At 38.5% G+C, this 23,803-nt stretch overlaps 1 protein-coding gene across 1 annotated transcript; it reads right to left on the bottom strand.

Moving 5' to 3' along the window:
- Positions 1–3,329: 3,329 nt before the first annotated feature.
- LOC308038851 (opsin-5-like) lies at positions 3,330–21,759 on the bottom strand (the record flags this gene model as incomplete). The annotated part of the gene is given in 7 exon segments (XM_080341734.1): positions 3,330–3,393; positions 4,670–4,914; positions 8,057–8,391; positions 11,172–11,342; positions 14,940–15,059; positions 21,451–21,637; positions 21,640–21,759. Coding segments are annotated over 7 exon segments (1,242 nt in total).
- Between the last annotated feature and the right edge of the window lie 2,044 nt (positions 21,760–23,803).

The following is a 23,803-nucleotide window of genomic DNA, read 5'->3' as shown; positions in this document are numbered from 1 at the left end:
AAAACATTTAGTTTAATGTTAATACATAAAATGAGGAACTTTCTTAATATAACAAAGAGGCAAAAATATTGAGAATTCAATAGAGCTATCTTCATTCAGAGTCGTATTCCTTAGTCATTCATCACACTGAGTAGGTTTTACTTTGCTGGTGCTTTGACTAAGCTCAGGTCAAAAACCAACATAAGTTTGAACTTGCAAAACATTTAGTAGATTTCTTGAACAGAGAGTGAGAGATTCACTGTCTTTTGATGACCTTAGTCCAAGGTTCCATGTCTCAGTTTTATATAATTATCAATTATCAGAATCAATACATGGAGAGTACAAAACTCTGTCGAGAGCATCAATGGCAAATTATTTCCTTTTGAAACATCAGGCTACTGCCTTCAATTAAACTCAAAGTCAACCTTGAAAATTTGAATCCATAATAAGGCCCCTCATTTATCTACCACTTTTATCTCAAACAGAGCATGAACTAATTTTGTGATGTGCTTTACACAGGTAGACAAAGAGGTGCTCAAGTATTCTTCCATCATTGTATCAGATGAGATCTTTGAGCTCTTGGGTTCAGGTTCTGGATTTAAATTACTATACTGCCTGCTCAAATGTTATGTCTTGCTTGAGTCAATAAAAACATATATCACTTGAACACATGCTCAGTATAAACATGTCTCTATCTCCTGCTCAAATTGGAGTTCTAGTGTTTCTTACAGAGAAAGATACTATTCAGTAGTGATAAAATTGTGTCTTTGAACAAATATAATTATGGCACAGAATAAAAAAAATAAATACATTTAAATAAATCATATGAAACATGTTTACCATTATTCTGCAAGTTCATATTTAGAGTTTATTAAACCTCTGACCTATTTAGATAGCACATGTATCTAGTATACTCCCTGTAGTGGAATCAAAAATGTTTTACAATCTTCAAGAATAACAAATTCAGTCATACTATAAGTATGTGCCAATTTTTGGGATGACACAGCAGCAATTTCAGAATACATAATTTTAAAAAGTAAAGAGAAAAGTGCCCTCAACTGAAACTGCAGGAAAGGTTCATGCACAAACTGTGAATTGATCTACCCTGAAATCTGGCCAGACTAGTGGGTAACTCCTACAGTCTTACCAGGAGATCTGCTGCAACTAATCTCCATTTATAGGACCAAAGTATGTCTGCCTTACATCAGACCTTAGTTATAATAAACACATATAAATACAAACCCAAAAGTTTACCTGGATGAAGAAAGGAATAAAAGCTTCAGAAAAATAGAGAGAAGATTGTCAATGGCTTCATAGCCAAATCTGGAAATATTGTGAAGGATGCCTTCTGCTCTGGATCAGTTCTTGGGCACTACTTGCAACCATAGTCAAGAAATGAACTCGCCTTATACTGAAAGGTCTATAGAAGTGAAAGAACTCAATTTCTTGGGAAAATTCAGCACAAAACATTGTATAGGTAACGTGGGAACTCCTTTTACGTCTGTGAGTTCTCCTAGTATTTATTCAAACTTATTTTGCAAAATATATTTCAGAGGAGGAAAAAGTACTTTCTTCTACTCAAATATGGAAATTCAACAAAATTCAGCTTTTGCTACATTGTCTGAATATCATTTGAGAAAACAGCAACCGTTTGCACTGCAGAATGGGAGTGCTGGGACATGCCAATAAACATCAGATTACTTTAAACCTTTATGATATTATTATATGAAACAATATTAACATCACTACAGATTAGCTAAAAAAGAAGTTCAGTTCAATATCGCAGGGAATACATGTTAAACACAATTGTGAAATAACAATATGATAAAAAGGACCATTAAATGTTTAACAGGAAAACAAATGAAACTCTTTCATAAATGTTTTCTTTCTTTAAAGGAACAATTCAGAATAAAGCTTTCACGCTTGTAATTTTCTTTTCTTCTAATGAACAGTCAACATAAATCTATGTGGGAGATTCTTTGATTTGCAATTAACTTATTTTTTATAGTATTGTATTCTTCCCAAAGAAATGACATACAAACACCAAATCATTATTTTAAGCGTTACATATCTGCTTATACTGGACTGCTAATTTCTGGTCTGTAGTGATGTCTCTATCTTAAGGTACACAAAGAGAATGGAAATAATTATGGTTCAGATACAATGAAACTATTTTGACTGTGTTACTCTGCAGGTCTTTTCAAGGCACCATGTTTTTCTGTTAAGTGCGTTAGGAAGTTACAAACTTTGGTTTAGTAAGCCTGTCTTTCTCCCAAATCTTTCCTAATCCTCATCCTTCCAGGGTTTAATGTTTAAAAATTAGACACAACTGCACTGGAGAAAGACTTGTCTGTTACCTGTGCTGTAATGTTCTCATTAATTCACTAGTTTTGTTTCTGGTTTCACACTGAGGATTGAAGAAGGATTTGTCATTTTATATTAAACAGTGATCTCATGAAGAATGATGAAAAATAAAAGATGAAAAAAGTCCGTTACCGTTCAATAAGTCTAACCTGTCTGCTTATTGCTGTCAAATTTATTTGTAAATTTGCCAGAGAATGGTGAAAAGATGTGCAAACTGTTAGTTTCCTCAGTTTGGCTTGTATGGGGCTGACTTCATTTACACTCTGCCTTTTTGTTACGAAGTCAGTCATGGTTCCAAATTTTTTAAATGAAACTCACATTTGATTAAGAGACCTTTCCCTTCTCATTCACAAATATTATACTGACCATCTGTGGTGTATGAGTGTGACACTTCTGATCTTGCCTTGACTAAAAGCAAATATTTCTGAATATTAAAGGACTGAAAGCAAAGTGGTTTTAGGGTAGGTTGCAGTCACGTGAGTTGTAGAGATATTCACAAGGAATAATCAGAGGGCTAATGTTTCTCTAGTGGGTGATTCAGAGCCCTCATAAGTGAAGATCCAACTCTGATTTGTCCTCTAAGGAATCCTTTCTCTCATGCTCCAGTGACAGTAGTAGGAATCTAGGGAGGTTAGCTTTCACAAGCTAAAACTGCCTTTGTGAATACTTGCCTTTCCATGAGGCAAAATATCATTCAAACTATCAGTTCTGTAGGGCTAAAATAAAAATTAAAAAAAAAAAAAAAATAGAATAAAATGTATACATATACATATGAATATTCTGTTTCTTCTTCCTCTGAGTGCTTAAAATATTTGCCCAGCTCCAATCACAATATTTTAGTCAGGATGGAAAAAGCTACATTTTACATAGGACTAGGGAGTAAAATAAAGCTGTCATCATGTTTCAATTTATTTACAGCAAGAGGAACTTGAGACGGTGTGATTGCTTGTCATCAGGTTTTCATTTGCTGTCTATGAAATTAGCCTTCATACTTCCAGTTGGGTTTCGTTCATTGCCGTCGAGTCTCTATGTGCAGGTATGGTATACATCCTACGGGAAGGAGAAAGAACAATTTTCTTGTTCGTACCAAGCTGACAATTAAGTTCCTAATTCTGGGAACTGATTTTTCCAGATCATTTTGTTCACTGTATAGGTCTAGGAAAGTCAACTTGCATTCAGAATGAGGAATAAGTTAAACATCCTTCCTCCTTCAGAGTGATAACATGGAGGTTAAACACAAATCCAGCCTTCGAAGATTCACTGAAGGCTACTTTGGATTTGTTACCCATTTGCCTAAAACTGCAGAATGGTCTTTAGTAAACTATAAATTCAACACCTCAAACACAACATATATAAACTGTATGTTCTCTAGATGAGATAAATCTGAGCATAAGATTATAGAATGATCTGCTAAGTGAAACTGTGTAACCTTGAGATTCACTCTCTGGAAAATATATGAAAAATGCTGAAAACGGTAAGGGAATAATATGAATGATTAAATGGGCCTTCATGCCTCTAAGAAGTACCCACTAACGCACAGATGTTCTAGAATTTTGAAGCAAACTACTCTTGTTGGAACTTTACAGATTCACCATTACTTGCACCTAGTAGGGCATCTGTGGCCTTTTTATCAGATTAGCATCCATCATTATATCACTGATATTCAGTCATAGAAGTAAGAAATTTGTCTGGCGTAAGTCAGAACTAAAAGCTTTTTTCCTCCAAGTGCACGGTTAGTCTTTCCAGGAACTCCACTGGTGGTCAGCATGAATTTTGCCCAAAAGTTGTAAATAGAAAAGAGACCTTTTTATGAGATCTTATTTCATTTTAATTTGTTTGGTTTGGGGTTTTTTTTTTTGTATAAGTGGTAACTACAGGGTGATTAAGAAACTGTTGCCTCTCACAGCTCATTCTGTGGCTGAAAGGCATGCTATTGACAGGTTAATTATATAAGAAATTAATACAATTCTCTCCCATTTACTTCACTGTCAATGGAGGTCATCAACACCTTCTGAAGATAACCCATATGATGATATGAAAGAAAAGGAACAGGAGGGCAGGTCTGATCCAAAAACCACTAAAATCAATGGGACTTTTTACCAACTGTATTAATGGAGTTGCAGCCAAATCTGAAAGTAAAAACTCTCTCCTTACTTCTCTTTTTACACCTAGAGTCACATTACAAATTTCCACGGCAAGAAAGACCCTGAACCTGGTCAAAACCAAGATATTGGATTCAAAGAGCTGTGACTCTTAATATATCTTTTTTTGATACATTTTTGGAATATTGTGTACTTAAAGATATGCTGCTTCTCCAAGAAATTACCTTGACTTCCTCAAAGAGCTCTTCTTCTGCAGTGACTTCAATCCACTTGGCCGGCAACAGGCAAACTTACAATCAATGACCTGGTAAATAATTGGGTTGTACATGGCTGCTGACTTTGCAAGCAAAGTTGGCACCACTGAAAAGTGAATGGGGACTGAGTCCGGCTGTCCAAAGGCTGACCAGACAGAGACAACAGCATAAGGGATCCAGGCAATGAGGAACCCTGCGCAGATCAACATTGCCACCTTGTGAGAGGAAAAAAGAGAGAAATAAATTAATCTAGCAGCTAGACAGAACAGCACAGGGTTAGGCAGAATGCAAAGGAACACACAACGGAATGGAAAAGAAAAATTATAACTTGCTTCAGATAAATTTACAACAAGAACAAAAGCTGTCACGGATTTTTCTTCTCTTTACCTAGCTCCTGTTTTCCTTTTACCTGACACAGAGCAGTTAATGAGTCTGCTATCAGAGGCCTTTAAAAAGGCTTTAAGGTCGGGCTAAACATGAGGAAACTAAATAAGATCTAAGAAAACAATAATTCTTTGACATCAAATTCAAATTATTTAAGGAAGAAAGTCCTTTAAAAACATACAAGCTCTATTTTTTAGGATAATATATAACACAGAACTGTGAAAGTTTCTGAAAATCTTCGCAAGATGTTTGAAATGAATGCAGGTTAAGCTGAAAACATTTCCTATAGGGTTTTTCTTTGTTACTTTTTTGGGTTCTTCTTTGTTTTTTGTTTGTTTGTTTGATTTTCTTTCTTATTTGCAGACCCTCTCACTTCTATATCTTCTTCCAATCAAATATTCCTCACACTTTCAAAAAGAAACCTGGTCTCTTTTGCATTCCAGAATGAAAGAAGCATGCACTGGGAAAAGAAGACACAAAAAAATTTACGTGCAAGTCTTCCAGATTCTGAGTCCTTTGAAATCAGATTCTGAATTTCACTAAGTCAGTGTCTTTGAAGAAGTTTCCAGGACTAAAGTAGGTCCTGATGGTATGTGGGAATAGGGGACCCTGACTATCTCTGCAGGTGAGTTTCTTTAGGAAGGTATATTCCTGTCTATATTTACTGTAGCTCCTTCTGCTGTCACTGTGGCAAAAATAAAGTAAATTAGGAAAAGAAGAAAAGAGTTTGGAACTCCCTGATCTAATTCAAAGCTTCTTCCTCTCTTGTAGGCTGTGCTGATGCCCAAAAGAGAAGATTTCAAATCCCAGCAGGACCAATAAGCTGCTACAAGGATGGTCATTGGTAACAAGAGGCAGAAGAGTTTTGCCAAATTCTGTTTATATTCTGCCCCCAGGAAAGGGTCTATGACCTATCTGTCACTGGAAAAATGCCAAACATTTGAATCCCATTCAAGAGATATATGGAATGAGTAAGCATAAAGTCATTCAATAAGGCATGAGCTGTCAAATCTTCGGGCATACCCACTCCAGCAGATAAAAACGAGTATATTTACCTGGGTAAGCCAGAACTGAAACTATTGGGAATTTAATTGAGAGTAAGAATGCCAGTACAATGTCTATTTTTTTTTTCTGGACGGGGCTCTGAGCAACCTGATCTGGGTGAAGATGTCCCTGCTCATGGCAGGGATTGGACTGGATGAGCTTTGAAGGTCCCTTCCAACCCAAACTATTCTATGATTCTATGACTGTTCTAACCCATAGTATGGATTTTGTACTCCATTAGAATCTGTAGATGCTTTAAAAGGCAAATTTCTACCAAAGACTAACGTTGGTTTCCTGGTAAATGGGAAAAGGTCTTCCTTACAAAATGGGGAAACATAGCCATAGGAATGTTCAGTATAAACGTTAAAGAAAAATTTCTGGGCTCAAAATTTGTGATTTATATACTTTACCTGAACCAGCCTGTCCACGTTCAGACACACCCAGATACAGCTTGAAGTAACATAATGCAATAATATGTCCTGAAGAATATTTGCCATTATACTGCGGCCATTGACAGACTGTTACTGCATCCAGACTGACAGCTGTTCATGTGCTCATTTGAAATAAGGATAATCAGCAGGATTACAGCAAAAAATCTTCAGAAGGCACACGTTTTTAGGGTATTGCAAAACCTTTTGGGGAGCCTTTTGTTCCACATCTTGATGGTAATATTCATTTTGGGGAAACTTCATTTTTTATGCTTTTTTGTTGACTGTCACTGAAAAAAAAGTCAAGGATCTCAAACACAGCCATTTTTTATAAATTGTGCTGCGGAGTTAAACAGGTTGTGATGGAGGCTCATTTTCCATATTTATATATGTCCTAATATTATGTTCTCCACTGTAGAGCTGAGACAGAAGGGACAACTACTGGTGTTTTGACTCAGATCACATTAAAGTTTTACATGATTCCCCCAATATGGCAAAAATCAGTCTGCAACCTCAAATCAAACATTTCCAATTTTCTTCAAAGGAAAGGTGCTGAATTACTACAAGTCAGTATTGTGCTACAGCAACCTTATTTAAAGGCAAGTACAATTTTACCAGCTGTATTGGCAGCACTGATCATACAGGTAGGTAGCTGAGGTTCTCCGATACATTTAGACATAATGTCATTTGTTGCTGCATATTATATAATTTTCAGTTCAGCTCCCTAAAAATGCAATAAAACTCGATCAGCCAAGCAAAAGATGCTTCTTGTCTCCCTCTTGGCATGGTTTACAAAGGCTGATGAATCTTTTACAGCTAAGGAATCTGGTTTTGTTCAGTACAAGTTTTTATTTTGAGAGATTTCCTGGCACAATAAGCAGTATCAGCAAAGATCATGGTTGTCACCATTGCCAAATAGAAAATAGATTCAGTCAAAAAGGGAAAATAGGATATGGTCTGAGATGGAAAATTAATTTTATCACTTGAGTGCGTTTTTATCAGCAGCTCGTGGCTGAACCTAAATAATAAATTCTTTTCATAAAAACAGTTGCAATGTCATAGGAGTGACTTTGGTTTATATCTTCATTAATAGAGGAATGTAAGCTGTCTGAAAGTTTTATCTCCCTGTTACAATAATCTGCTTTTTATCTGTTTTTCTGTTATAATTTCTCTGCACCTTGAACGCTTTACAATAACTCTTTACAACAATTTCTGAAAGCAAAGGGAGTTTTATGATGGGGAAAAGGGCCACAGGGAGATGATACAACATTTGTAAGGTCACGCAGGGAGGTTGTGGCAGAGCTTCAAACTGAACTATAATCTGGGGGACTCGAGTGCAGTAATCACAAAACTATGCTTCAAACTCTGTCTTTTCCCATCTTGACAGTATGGAGGAGAAAGCTGGAAGAACCACCTTCAGAGCATCATACTGTTGCTCAGTACATGGTTGAAGTTCTTCAAGCCCGCTCTTATGACCCAACAGAGTAATCTTCCTACCTACCTTGGTCAGCTTCATTTCAAGTATGTTGCTGTTCTGAATCCTGGTATCATAGTGAGCAACTTCTTTGGTGGATGACTTGACTTTTAGAATGATTTTGACATAGGAAAACACAATCACTGCTGTTGGGAACAGGAGGCAAAAGAAAAGAATACTCAGAATAAAAGCCTGTCCAGCCACCGATGCCTGTGCCAGCCACCAGTCCAGGGTGCAGGAGGTCCCAAAGGGCTCAGGGGCATAGCTCCCCACACCGGCAAAAGGCACCGTAGCCCAGAACGTAGCATAAGCCCAGATCATTGCCAGACAGATAAATGCATGATGTCTCTTAAGCCAGGTACCTGGAAGATAATTCAAGAGTTACAACATCAGGTCCATTTGTATTTAGCACGGTTGAATACGTCATTGTACACATGCAGTAAGAGTTTGCTTGGCTGTTTGACAACAACTGCTACAGGGTTTATTTCACCTCTTTCCAGCTACCTATAGTATATATATACACCCCTGAGCTAGGCACCCCAGTTTGCATTGTACCTCATTAAAATAAATACACACTTTTGGATAGGGCTTCACCTGACATTATTTCAGGTCTCTACTTTAGGCTGTGATGATTTGCAACTTAGAAGAGTCCATACAAAACCAATCCAAATAGCCAGCTCGGCAATGATCATGAGGATCTTGTCCAGTAATTCTGAAAATTGCTTTGTGATTTCTAAAGGCATATTCATAGTATGTGGTTGGATGAAATGGAGATTCAGCCCACATGAAGCGTTTGGTTCAGCTTTTTGTTGTTCAGTATGAAGACTCACTAGCTGCAACTGTATGATGCAACTTTATTTCCTGTTCCTCCTGTCACATACTAACTGGCTGAAATTCGAACTCAAGACACTTCTCAACATAAAATATTAACCCAAGTGACTGAAAGACAAAACTTTATAGACAAAATAACATATCCAAGATTTATCTATATCTTGTCATTCTTTTCCGGTACAGTAAAACATCATATGTCTACAGTCAAAAGTATTTGTAACTGATGTTTTCATGTACCATTGTCCATTTGCTTTTTTTAAATATTAATGATATGCCTGGAGTGATGGAGTGGGGTATTGTCTCTCTGTTTATCTTGCATGCAACCCCTATTTTGGCTAGGAAAAAGTTTCAGTTTACAAGCTGTCCGCTATCACCTTTGTTCATCATGTTGGATTCAGCTAGGACTATCAAGTTAAAATCTATTATTTACTCAGAAAATCAGCTCCTTCCACCTTGGAAGCCATAATCTGTTTTCACTCCTCATCCACCATGAGAAGCTTTCTTCAGAATTTTAGAATGACATGGAACAAAACCAAAGTACAACAAACATTTGGATGCAACCAGTGCACCTCCCCACCTGGTTTTAACATTTCCAGACCACTGGAAGGAAAATGAACACTGACTGTCAAATGCCGAATTCAAGCACAAGGGCTGAGAGACAGGAAGATGGTTTGTGACATTCAGGTGTGGAAAAACTAGAGCAACAAGAGCATGAGGACTAAAATATCTGTATTATTTTTACAGCTATTGTCAAACCATGGCAACTGATTACTAAAAAAAAAAACAACCAAACAAAAAAAACGTTGCTGCTTTTGGAGCAAACTGAAGGTGTAAGTATATAGTCAGGTTCTCCAGGTTCCTGACTGATTTAGACCACAGGACTTGCTTTCAGAAATTGTTCCAACAGCTTCCAGGTTGCACTTCCTTTAGCAAGGGTCTTCCTGTTCCTATTCCTAGAGGAGAAGTAGGTCTAGGAGTAGCTCCCTGTGTTGAACAACCTACTAGAACCAGGTAGCTTCACATGGAAGAATGACCTGGGAAAGGCCAGGTTGTAAATCCTGGGTCTCAGGAACATAAACGGGATCAAAAGCCCTTGTATAGAAAATGGCTAAGTTAACCATCTAGGCTGAACATGCTAAATATGTTTATTGCTCTGCATCATTTTGTATGGACAACCATGATGAGACAACCCTTGAGAAAACAAGCTTTGAAGTGTTCTGTCTCTCTTGAACTAAACACCAGAGCTCATGGTGTGAATGCAGCTGGCCATGAAATGTTTACTGCAGCTGACCAAGTCTGAAAAATTGCTTATGATTTGAGTTGCTACTGAATTATTTTGATAAGACCTTTCTAGAACGAGCTGAAATCCCGCTTAATGTGAATGGTGTATTTAAAACTCAGCTAAGGAGACTTTCCCTGCACTCACATTTCAGGAAAAAAGTATGAACATGCCAGGATCTGTGACGGCAGATCTCAGTGCAGTACCACAGCTTTTAATTGACAGCACACTCAGCTCTTGGGCAGGCTAGCTTACACTTCCCAGCTGAAAATATTTCTTATACCTTAATATTACATAGTTGATATTATACGACATTATAATGAGAATAGTTGTACATCCTTCAGGTCACATGGGCAAAGTGTTTCCTATATGCAAAGTCACCTTGAGTATTCCCAGGATTCTGTCAGGGACCTAGTCCCTTATAATGCAAGGAAAATGTCCTTTCTAAACTGTGACATCTTTTAGCTGGAGAGAATGAAGTACATAATATTTCATGTCCAAAAGAAGTAAGATATTGATGGATATGGTGATAACACCTTTCATGACTGAATTAATTGGATCCTTTCAGCTTCCATCTCCATATTAGAGAGAAGGTATCATGTTTGTCATGATCTATTGCACATCCAAATCTTTTAGATGTTTTAAATAGCTTGCCACATATCTTAAGGGACTTTAAACATCTAATAAGGAATACTTTTGTATGTCAGGCCATAATACCCTGCAAGATGTTCTGTACTCAGATCTGTTAATGCCAACAGGCCTTGATAGACACCAAGTGATTTATCTGCGAGTGATTATTAAAACTCATAACTAGAGCAGGCAGCAGAGAGAAAACAGTGAAGGTGTTATGCCCAGCAATACAAATTTTGTTGGGATTACTTCGGTCATACAAATATGTTCGTCCCATCCATGTATTCTGCTCTATATTTAACTAAAGAATTTTGAAGAGCTTAAGTATGATTTCAGTCTATAAAACTGTATCATTTAATACATTTTTTTCCATAGTCATTTAGTATAGTTTTTATTTCTTACCATAAGACAAGTGACAGATTTTTAGATATCTATCCAGGCTGACAGCTGTCATAGTAATAAGGCTCCCACAGCCGAAGAAGAAACCAGCCCATCCATACCAGCGACATCCCATCCATCCAAACACCCAGCGGTGAGAAAAGAAGGAAATTATACTAAAGGGTTTTCCTACAACTTCAAAAAGAAAAAAGAATGTCAGTTGCCTGATAAAATCATAGAATCTTAGACTAGTTTGGGGTGGAAGGGACCTTCAAAGCTCATCTAGTTCCAAACCCCCTACTGTGAGCAGGGACATCTTCAACCAGAGCAGGTTGCTCAGAGCCCCATCCAGCCTGGCCTTGAACACTTCCAGGAATAAGGCATTCATCACTGATATAAACACTGTTTTCCAGAAAAGCAGACACTCCCCTTTGCCCAAAATAATGTAAAACCAGTAAAAATGCTTTGCAGAGTGGAGAGAGGGCTTCAGGCACAACAGATGTGATGACTTACATGCCCTCTGTCCACAAGACTAAGGTAAGACAGTTGAACCCACATCCCATAGCATCTATGCAGAGGTAGGATGAGCCGAGCCTGCAGAATGGCTGGAAACAGATGATTTACTGCCGACCACATGAACTGGAAAGTAAACCCATACTCTGGCACTGAGCATGTGCAAGCCCATTCCATTATGAAAACTTCAGAGTGTATGTTAAATCCACATGCATATACATGCCAGAATGTAAACATTATGAGCAATGAGTGAGGCGGGGCTTAAAACTAGTACAGATCTAGTTGGGCTACATCTCTATAATCAAGTGCCTTCAAACAGAGCATAAAGAAAATTGCCTTCAAAGAGAACTTCTGCAAATCAGCCAGGGCTCAACAGTAGGATGTGTATTGTGGTAAAGTGTTAAGTTAGGAAGGAAGACGGTGCTATGGTCACAGCATGGACTTGAGCTGCAGAAGTGGTTTCAGCTCCTATCTCTTCCTTGCTGACACTCAGGAAGTCACCTGCTCACAGATATTAAAAAGTTCTAAGTATCCCCAAACAGAAAGGGAAATACCTAAGTATTATATTTTGGAGACTCTATCCTAGTGGCACCTTAGCTCATTACTCTATTTGTAAAAATGGATGGTGCATTGTGGAAGAAATGAATTTAGGTCATATGTTCCATTCTTACATCAAAACACATTAACATTGTTCATATTCTTTGTAAGTATCATGAAAATAAGAAAGTTTAGAAATACTAATTTTCTAGCTGGAATCTCCACTTCCTGATTTTATTTTATTTTTTGGCTCAAACCGGGCAAAAAAAATCCCCAACTTTAATGAAACATAAAAATACATAATCTAGGAATGTCAGCTTGTTTTCCGAATGCTTCATTTCTGCTTACCAGACTGACCTGAAATGCTCTAAGGCCTGAACAGTTGAGTTGCAACATTCAAACAACATTAAATATTTAATTCCACCTTCCTGTGCCTGTATTCCTTCCTGCACAGGAGTTTCCAGAGCACCTCAAGGAGTCGAAAGCATCTCAGCTGCCCTGGGTTATTTTCCCTGGCTGAACCACACCGTTTGTAATGTCATGGCAGCTCAGCGAATTGCTTTATAAAGAAGGCAAATATGGTCTCCCAAACAATAATTCCCACAAGGTAACCTATTCGTAGAAGTCAAGAAAAATTCCATTTCGTTGAAGTGTTCTGTAGAAAAATACTTTGGATTTTTACCTAAAATACTTCATTTTGGATGAGACTAATGAAAACTAAACGTTGTGTTTTCATTCTTAACAGAAAATTAAAATTTTTATACCAAAATAAAACATGGTGGAAGATGTTCTTTGCTTCATGTTCTGTGCCAAAAGCATCATGATTGAAAACTCTTCAAAATGAGATTTATTTTTAAACAAGATATTTTGGGATTAATTTCCTTTAGCCTAAGCATGTAAGGGAAACTCTGCCTCAGCCTGAAGGTTGTACTCAGGTCAACATATTATGTGCTTCTCTCCAGACAGAATAGATGTACTTTAGTTTTTCAAGCAAAAGCTGACCCCAGTGATTAAGATTTCAAGGAAAATACATTAAATATGGCAATGTCTAGGATATATGCCAAGAGGCAGCAACTTTTCTAATGTAAATCATTGTTAGTTCTAAAGATCAACACATTTATTTGCACAGAATTTCTGTCCAGTGGCACAGGACTTGGAGCGTGGGATCAGTGCAAAATGAGCCTGATGCGGTTTTGAGCAAGTGGCTGGTGCCACCCTGTGGTATCTCCAGGAAGCAAAAGTCCCATCTTCATTGCAATCAGCCCAGCAGACAGAAAACATCACGGTTCGTGAGTCAATGTCTTCTGTCAACAACAACAACAAAAACCAAGCCAAAACAAAACAAAACAAAAATGCAGGGAAGAAAGAGCGTGCATGCCTGTGTCAATCATAATTCTTTTTAATTATAACATTTAAACACACCGGTAGCTTGGAATCCCCTTGGAAGAGAAGGTGACCAAGTGTTATGTTAGACACAGACCTTAACAGGGAAACTAGCAGCCCTCATGCTACAAGGGCTCCCAAACAAGGTCTAGTTTGTATGGTTGGGACATACAGCTTATACGCTTAGGAGATATCCATTTACATTCCAAATATATAAATACAGAAATTCTCCTGAAACATTCTGTCTCATTGGAGTGACTCTCATTGGAGTCAGGCATGAGCCTTATAAAATAAGACAGACTCTTAGGACACAAAGGAGATGGGTGCATCACAGAAGAGGCAAAATCTAGTCTTTCGGTTTTTTTGCTTCACTTCTATGTGCTGCAACATGGAAATAGGGTAGGGCAGGAAAAGGGTACACTGGAGTTGGGGACGGGATCCTGGTGTATGCAACACACAGGGGACAGATGACTTTGAAAGAATAGGAACAAGCTGGTGTTGATATTGCTCTGGGGAGATCCTATGGTCAGCTGGATCACATCAGGTCTTTATTCCCATTGGATTGTCTACCATCCAAAATATCCTTTTCTAAAGGACATCCAGTCCTGCCCCTGCATTTGCATTCAGCCATGAGCAGCTGAATGAGACTCATGTCCAGAGCCAAAGAAATTATTTCCAAAGGCATTTGACTCCAAAAATTCATGTAAACCTTTCCAAAGCTCCCTCCTCTCATGACAGGGCATCCTGTCTGTGGGTCTGAAATAAAAATCCCACCAGTTGGCTGATGTTCCTCTTACTCTATAGAGTGACACAAACACTTGTTTTCATGACATGGCGATAAAAGAGGACAGTCACTAGAGAGAAAATTATTAGCTTTTGTAGGCTGATGCCCACTGGTATTTCCCATTCTTTTCCCTCATGCTCCTCTCCAGTCATATTTGGCTAAATATGTATTTTGGATATACCTGGATGCCTTCCATAGCATCCTACAGCAAGAAAACATAGTTTTATTGAGCTGTAATATTGAGCTGTGATTCTGTGATTCTGTAATTCTGCGATTCTGTGTTTTGTGGTTATCGTGTCGGGATGCACATGGGAGCCAACTTTTAAGGCCTGCCCACGTCTCGGATGAAGAGGAGTTTTGCCTGATTGATAGATCCAACCCTATTTTTTTCCCCTGTGCTTTTCATTTATTTCCGTCAGCTTGTTCAGGAATGTTGTTTTTTATCCTTCTCTCTTATTTATATGCAAATAATAGAGGAAAAGGCATTTTGGACTCCTCATGACTTCCAGAGGACTGTGTCTTGCTGCTGCTATGTTGGGATGGTAAAAATGAATGAAAATAAGACAAGAAATTACCTGAAATGCCCAGATCACACACTGCTAGATTAACAGTCATTATCTCAGCAGGTCTCAATTTCTTTTTTCGCTTTGAGGACATAAATATAACATACCCATTTCCCAGAGTTGAAAGAATCCCTGCAAAATAATTAAAAAAACAAAAACAAAAAAAAAAAGAAAAACACAACCAAATTAGATTTCTCCTCAAAAAAACCCAGCAATATCTCAGCAATACCTTGTGAAATTCTCTCATATTTTCAACCTGAACCTGTGGTTCCAAGGCTAGACATTTCACTCTGAAACATCATCATCTCATCCTCATTATGCAGCTCATTGAGACATCTACTGCAGCCATCTCCCTCCCACAACAAATGCTATTTTTTCCCTCTGCGGCAGGACATTTACCACCTGAGCCTGCACAACTATTGACTGAGTGCACATAATAGAAATCCCAGAATTCCTCTGCTCCACTCAACCCCATTTGTCTCACAAACATTTATACAACCACAAGAATGAAAATCAGCCATCTGTAATCACAAAGACTCCAATCTCTGACCAACCTTTATTTCATAAAACACTATAGTCAGAGGTTGAGAGATATGTAATACGTAAGTTATTTATGTTAATATTACATCTTAAATTTTGCAATAAAATTATTTCTATATAAAAATAAAGAAAAATGATAAAATATGTCTGATTTTAACGTCCAGCTGGAATTCAGTGCATGAGGAGCGACCTTGTTCATATTGGCTGACATTTTTTGCCTTATCACCACCCAAGGACCCACCCTGCAAGTGGTTAATCAGCCAGTCACACTGGTATCAAAAATCAAAGAGTTTCCACTTCCCTTTAGGAGAACAAAACTCATGTTTCAAAGATGTTGAGCCCAGAGTGAGCATTTTGCAGTGGAAATGCAAGAAAGCCCAGAACATCCATTTGAGAAAGCAAGAGTCACCCCCAAAGGTGAACACCCCGAAGGGACCATGGACCATGAAGGCGTCACGCTGGAACAGAGGAGACAAGTAAGAAGAAGATCCAGAAGAAAAGAGTAAGAAGCAAAGAGTGGCATAGACCCCAACCTCCTGCACCATCATTGTCTCGCCAAAGGGACCCATGACGATCATGAGGGGGAAGAAGAGATGTCAGGAGTGAAGTTCAGCTTGGGCAAGGTGTTTTCCTTGAGTATTTGAAGTTTGTTAAATTGTCTCCCAACACCCAAATTAGTAATTAAATGTTTTCAGTTGAACTGAATTCCCCACAACGAGTCTGTTTTGCCCCACAATGAGTTTGTTTTGTTGATTGTTTCTGCCCCATTGTTACATCCGCCCTGTATTTATCTCTGCTGCTTTCATTCTTCCCATTTCCTCCCCATCCCACTGTGAGCAGCTTGGCTGCTGGCCAGGGCCAACCCTCCACACTACTATAAAAAAGCTGTAAATAACCCAACTTTCCTCTGTTGATGATGCAGGAAAGTCACTCTTCGTGGTGCTTTCCCACTCATGGCTCTGGTGGTGCAAACTCAGCCATATTCCATGTTTCAAAAAGACCCCAGCAGCCCCTACCTGCCCAGCAACATCTCTCTCTCCAAATATTGCACCTTTGAGCACCACATAGTTTTCATCACAGTCTGTTGAGAGGCCAGACCTCAGGAATTAAATCTCAGGAACTAAATGGGTGTTTCCCACTTCTCATATGATTTCCTCTGGCCCATCGATGGAATGATCCCCTTGCAAGGGTGCCGTGTCCTTACAGATCCAAGAAACCCAACCTGGGGACATCCATAAGGCGGAGACACAAATGATTCCCAGAGGCTGATATCAGACTATTTCTCAAGAAATACAAGTAACTGTGGAACCCAGAGTTTACCAAACTCACGAGAAAAATACTTTGATTTTGAATTTTTCAGTAATAAGTTCAATACTTATGTAATTACAAACACTTCTTCTTTGTCTACTGACAATATCGCTTTCTACATTAATTTAAAAAATAAACCGGACAGAAATTGTCTTATCATTTAATCTTAGGTTTTCTCAGTAAATTTGATTTATCCTTGGTGAATGAAATTTGAAATACATCCTACTCCTATGCCTTTGAGAAATTAATCTGAATTATAAGTATATACAAGAACTCATCCAAATTATTTTCTTCCTTGCAGCCAAGTGAATGAATCTCAGTGTTGCTGAACATTTTTCATATATCTTAATCCTTTTCTTTATTAATGCTATTTTCTTTCTATTGATATTTAGGATATCCAGCGTGACAGCATCTATTTTGAAACACTGTTCAAAAGTGCCTGACATTTTCCTCAGTCTTTTTCAACTGACTGGTAGTCCAAAGAGATGTCTTCATCAGAGAAACCTCTGAAGCAACTGCTCATTATTAATAACAATATTTCAGAGAGCCCCAGTCCACTGACTTTCTAATCCTGGAAGCTGTCCAGTGATAATTGCCTTTTGTCTATACTTGTGTCTGACAGTTGTTTATATGAATTCTTTTTTAACTCCTTGGTGATAGAAACTTTATAATCTCTGTAGATGAAGCACCTAGTGCTTCATTTTTCCTGCTATTAAAAAGATCTTCCTAGACGAAGTCCTCACCGGTGCAGGTTCCCAGCTCTGGTTACTGCTGGCAGGTTGTGTCTTGGGCAGAGCCCAGGGTTGAAAACAGGGGAAAAAAGGCTCTTCAGATAAAAAACAAAGGCTCTTTTCCAGGAGAAAACAGTTCAGGGCACAACTGTCCACTGTTAATAATTACATACTAAGAGCCAAGGATACGACAGCTAAAAAAGTGCCAGCTACAGAGAAAGAGCCAACCTGCAGCCAAAGGGGAAAGCGTATAAAAGAAGAAATGTGAACAAATAATATTCTGTTTCTCCAATTTCACAGCATGCTAAACTATCCAAAGAAAAATAAATAGATAGATAGATAGATAGATAGGTAGATAGATAGATAGATAGATAGATAGATAGATAGATAAAGACAGTTCAGGAGTTTGTATTCAATTAAGTTGTTTTGTAACATGCTGAAGAAGTTTGCAACAACAGTTTGCAAATCAATAGTTACTCGCCATGGGCTCCCAAAGGAGCTGATAGCCAGCAAGTCTCTGCTCAGTAGTCAGTTGCCATACCCGGCCATACAGTAAATCAATCAGGTCGGAGATGGAAAAGCTAGCAGGTGAAGTTACAAAGTAAAAATAATTGTTTCATTCTTTTTTCCAATTAAAACAAAACACATTGAAATGAACCAGTTAGGACAAGATTACACATTCACAGAGAATTTATCACAGATTGGTCCAGACCCCTGATTTTTTTAAGGACAAAAAAAAAGCATTTTTGTATTTTCAAACTGCAATACTTCAGTCGTACAACCAGTCTGACCCTAAGAGCTCTGCCAAGTTTCCTGGTAGCATCCCAGCCTTGCTTGCTCACTGTGCAGCTTCTTCCCTTGTTTGAAATAAATTGTAAACTCACTTGCACCTCACATGCCTCAAGCTCAAAAAGATGCCCATAGCAATCCCCCATAGCAATCTTGGAAAGGATCTGCAAAGGAATCAAGGACACGGTTCAGTGGCAGAAGGTGACCATGGGCAGGTTCGTTCTGAACCACAAGTTACAATAAGAAAACACAGACAAACCCTCACTGGGTACGGGAGCTGAATGTTTCAGCACAGTTCTCCATCTTCTGCAGATTGCACAGTTTACAAAGCAAATCTGCAATATTGTAGAGTTACTACAAGACACAACTATGCCCAAAAGCAATTTAAGTGCAGTTTTTGTTTACTGTTTTGGGTACTTGGGAGCTGGGATTAACTATAAAGCTGCACATTAAAGCAAATTCACAGCCTCAGCAAAGCTGTTGTGTGGAATTCGATGCCAGTGAATAGTTTCTCAGAGACAGACTTCCTTCTCCACTATCTCAAGATCAAGTGACCACCACTGAAAACCTCTGCATGTCAGTGCTTCATGTCCCAACAGAAATATGGATGCTTTGATCTGTCAGAAATCTGCTTAGTGGGAGAGGAAATTTAGGATTATTTTTGTTCACAGAAAGTATTAAAAGCCACTCCAAGATTTACCTGGGAACAACAGAGATTAATTTCCTTCTAAGTGCTCCTATTTTTGAAGGCCCAAGCTATTAATAAAATGTTGTCATCCACCTAAACATGAATGGGTAATAAAATACAAATCTGTGCATCAACAGGACCTAATGGTGGCATCCCCAAGGCGATAAGCTAAATCGATCTTGTAACTCATATATGAAGCATTAGCCCAAGCAAAACCTTTCTTTTTCTTGGTAAGAAAAATGTGCCTAAAGACTACTTAACGTCATCTATTCATACGCACAGAAGAAGACCTGACATTGTTCCTTCCACCAGTTTCATTTAATTCCTTCTCTTAGTGGCTGAGCTCTGAAGTATAATTCAGCTTTACTGGCAAAAAGCATGAATGTCTCCGTCTTCACTCAAACCCCTATAAAAGGGGAGTTTCTGTACTTCTCTTGGCCTCTGGTAAATTAATATCCATTAGTATATTGCATACTGTGCTTAAAACACTGCTGTGCTGGTCTAGAAAACGTGAAACGTTTCTGTTGCTGAAGTGACTGAGGGTACGACTGATGAGCAGCTAAGCAATGACTGCTTGAAACCATTGCAATGATTACTAAAAGGAATTAAAAATATCTGTGCAGGATACCAGTTGTAAGCAATGCAAGCCAAATACATGAAAAAATAAGTTAAGCCCAGAGCAGAATCTAGAATGCAATGTCTAAAGTAGAGTTACATGTGTACAGCAGAGCCATGACTTGAACTTCCCTGGCTTGCGCCACTGGGCACAAGGAATCCATCACAGGCTTTTTGACATCCAGTACAGAGCATCAGGAGGATGGGACTCCAGTATCAAAATTATTATCAGCTCTTTATAAACTATAATTTCAGTCTCCTCACACTGCTTATGTAAAACAGTACCTTAATGGCTGGCTTTTGGTTTTTCACTGCAAATTCATTATTTCCATTCCTTCCCTTAATTTGATTATATCTATGTTTTCCAAGATGTTTCACATCTGGCAGGGGTATTTCTTTGGAACTGGATAAATCTACATTTCAACTACTCAGACATATTTACTGGGATTAAAACTAAATTTGCTTAACTGAGTGAAAAAAGAACTGAGGGGGGTTGTTTTGGACAGTTCAGTGGATACATCTGTCTGCATATCAGCAGAAAAAAAGTATATATATATATATATATGTGAAAATCTAGGATACATACAACACTGTGCATGAGTACTGAGAACACCACAGAGATACAGCTTCACCTGACATCTCTGCTGCTCTGAATTCCTTTTTTTGATAAATACATAAGTGGAAGACAAATGAGAAATAAACATCATTCAAGCCTCTGTGAGACCTTCCCTGCAGAAAATATTAGATTACTTAGAGCAGTCAGGGGAAAGGTAGTAAGATTAGGAAGGAGAAATGTATAATAGTGAATGAGAAACATGAAGGTAGGACTGAAAGATTTTTGTATATTGTGCAGAGCCGATAGAACAAGAGAATAAAATAATAAATGTCAAGGAATAGACTGTATACCCTGTATTCAGCTTGGCGTTCATCTGTCTGACACCCAGAGCCCAGTTTGGTGTAGCACAGTTGTACAACCTGGGCTCAGCTTTACTCAGAAAATAGCTGCTGATCTATGAGAAACTGCATGAACACTAGAAAGAAGTTTAAGTGTTGAGGCAACAGTTAGAAGCTCAAGTACTCCAGAGCAAAAATATTGACAATAAAAGACATTATCGTGTCCCCATCCTCTAAGCAAAGAAGTTAAATTATCAAGAACAAGGACCAGTTTATTCCTAGAAACAACGGAGACCAGTTGTTTCCCAGGTGGATGACAATGCCTTGGCATAGGAATACTTAAAGTAGAAATCAGTCCCAGCTATCATCTGTGTGCACTAACCAATGAATAATTGCATTTATTCTACTTGCAAAATCACTTTGCACATGGCAAAAGACTCCAAAACAAAAGGGAAGGGAGAGTGTTGGGCAAAAAATATTGTTCAGTAAAATATGTAACAGGAGACCTGATGCCAGGAGCTGAGCAAGATTCAAATGAGCACATCTGAGGATGTTCTTTTTGCTGCATAGGCAAATGAGAGAGGCTTTTAAAACAGGCCATAAAACACACATGGCAAAGAGGCAAAAACCAGTTGTGGTGAAGAATGATTAAACTGCAAGCTAGCAACCTATCTGTAGAAAAAAAACCAAACAGAGTATTTCTTCACTTTTTGTTGGAAGGTCTACTCCTGGTCACTTTTAGTTACCTGGAGGAGCATTGTGTGTTGACATTAACTGTTGATACTCTCAACACCATATTTCTAACACATACTGTCCTCTCCCTTATAGATTTTTCTTTCTAGTATGGAGAAATATATAATTACACATCTAATGCACCGCAGCTTCTGCCTTCTTCATGAGTGCCTACAAAGATGCAGTGACATAGTCATATTTCAAAGATAAACTAAAAAATCATTACCAATTATTGTCAAATAAATCCCGGCTACAATGTCAGCTTCTCTAGAAAGCTTCGATGCAAAGGGATCTTCCTTCTGGAGATAGTGTGGGAGGAACTCTTCCTGGGAGGAAGTGTTGTCATCTGACGCCATCCCATTCATGTCCTGTTCAGTGTCTGAAAAACAGAAGAACAGTTTGCAATAGATCATGTTTGCCACCAGAAAATGTGAAGATATTTTTGTTCATACACAACGTGCATCCTTCTGTCTTCATTTCTGCTCTGCCACCTCCCAGGGCATTTCAGAATCCGATTTAAAATTGCATATTTCATGGAATCACAGAATCACAGAAAGTTTGGGGTTGGAAAGGACCTTAAAGATCATCTAGTTTCAACCCCCATACCATGAGAAGGGACACCTTCCACTAGACCAGGTTGCTCAAAGCCCCGTCCAACCTGGCCTTGAACTCTCACAGGGATGAAGCATCCACAGCTTCTCTAGGCAGCCTGTTCTAGTGTCTCACCATCCTCATGGTGAAGTATTTCCTCCTTATATCTAAACTAAATCTCCCCTATTTCAGTTTAAAACCATTACGTCTTGTCCTATCACTATATGCCCTGGTAAAAAGTCCCTCTCCAGCTTCCTTGTAGGTCACCTTAGGAACTGGAAGGCTGCTATAAGGTCTCCCTGGAGCCTTATCCAGGTTGAACAACACCAACTCTCTCAGCCTGTCTTCATAGCAGTGGTGCTCCAGCCCTCTGATTATCTTCAGGACCCTCCTCTGGACTTGCTCCAACAGGCCCATGTCCTTCTTACCACTTACTTTATCCAAGAATGTCATTACTCATATGGCACTCCCCACAGTAATCTATCTCAGCAGTATCTAGGCACCAGTGTGTTGTGCCATTCAAGTCAGGGTTTCTGGAGCACCCTCCCTGAATATCTTAAGGAGCTTCATGTTTCCAACTGGGTGTAAAAGTGACTCAAGACAGAGAATATGTAAAAAACAAGCAAGGAAATTGTTTGTGTCTAAAAGGCTTCTTTGCTCAATGTGTTTAATGCATAGTGAACTCGCTGTCTTTATTTATACACACTGTCCTTGTAATCACAAGAAACTGGGAATTATCAGTAAGACAGTCTCAGCAATTTCTTTGTATCCTGAGGGACACTGTGTCTACAGAGTGCTCTGCAAAATTTACACTTAAGTGAAAAATTATATCCATAAATTCTCCTTAGAGTTATTTAGGTGGAGGGTTCTAATATAAATAGCTTAATAAGCTGTGATTATAAACAGTAATTAGCTATTACAGTTATGGAGAAGCAACTGGAGTATTAAATAATACACTTATTTAGGCAAACTTCTTGAGTTTTCTTTCCATTTCTTTTTGTGTGGAAATGGACTATTGAGGTCAAGTGTGCTAAGATCAGTAAAGTGAACCATGATATGGGAAAACCAGAATCTGGGACACTTCCATGAAATGTACCCCTCCAGGACAACTGAAGAAGTAAAGTGAGGAACTGTAGCATAAGAAGAAAATATTTCTTCAACGTTTGAAACCACACAGCCAAGAGCTATTTAGGACATTTAGTCACCCTAGTTCTCCTTGCTGGTGGTGATGGGGCCGGAGTGACATGCAATAATTTAGCAATTGACTCCCAAGGCTTCCATACTTTTTGCTGTGGGACCTGGGACAAGTTGGGAAACTTTAAATTTTGCCCCTCTTAAAGTCCAAACTTGAAGGGAAGTTAAGTGAGAAGAACAAAATATTTCATTATTTTACCCATTTGCTATGTCTTCTGCATCTTGAAGGCAGACAGTCTTCTCAATAACGGCCCTGTATGGCCAGAAACATCACAGATGACACCTACCTACACCTAAAACACCCACAACACTCTCCCTGCTGTCCCTCTAGCCTTGAAAAAAAGACCTTATTTAAGGGAATCAGATTATGAGGGAACACTGCCATTCTAGATATGGGAGAAGCCAAAAGGCATCCCAGGCATTTGGCTCCAAGTAGAACTAAGTCTTTAAAGTTTAGCAGCTTCATTGCTGCTTTTTGGGTTGTTCTTTTGTTTGTTTGTTTGGTGGTGGTGGTGGTATTTTTTTCTTTTGTTTTTTTCCAATAAAGGAAAAAATAAGCAAAAGCTAATTAATGAAAAAAAAAAACCTTACGTGACTTCATGAGAACTTTTCTCCTTTCACAGTGATGGAGAATAATGACTCCAAATTGTTCACTAGTCCAGAAGGCAGAGCAACCATTTAGGTTTGGGTTTGGTACCATGGTACAGCAGCCTGGACATGGACTAAAGAGACCGTCCTGTACCAAAGGGTGGACTAAGGCATGAATCTGGGAAACAAAATAATCAGACTGATCA

Source organism: Nesoenas mayeri (assembly GCF_963082525.1).
Source record: "Nesoenas mayeri genome assembly, chromosome: 3".
NCBI classification, from domain to species: Eukaryota; Metazoa; Chordata; class Aves; order Columbiformes; family Columbidae; genus Nesoenas; species Nesoenas mayeri.
Note: the sequence above shows the minus strand (reverse complement) of the source record. Positions and strands in the feature narration are given on the sequence as shown.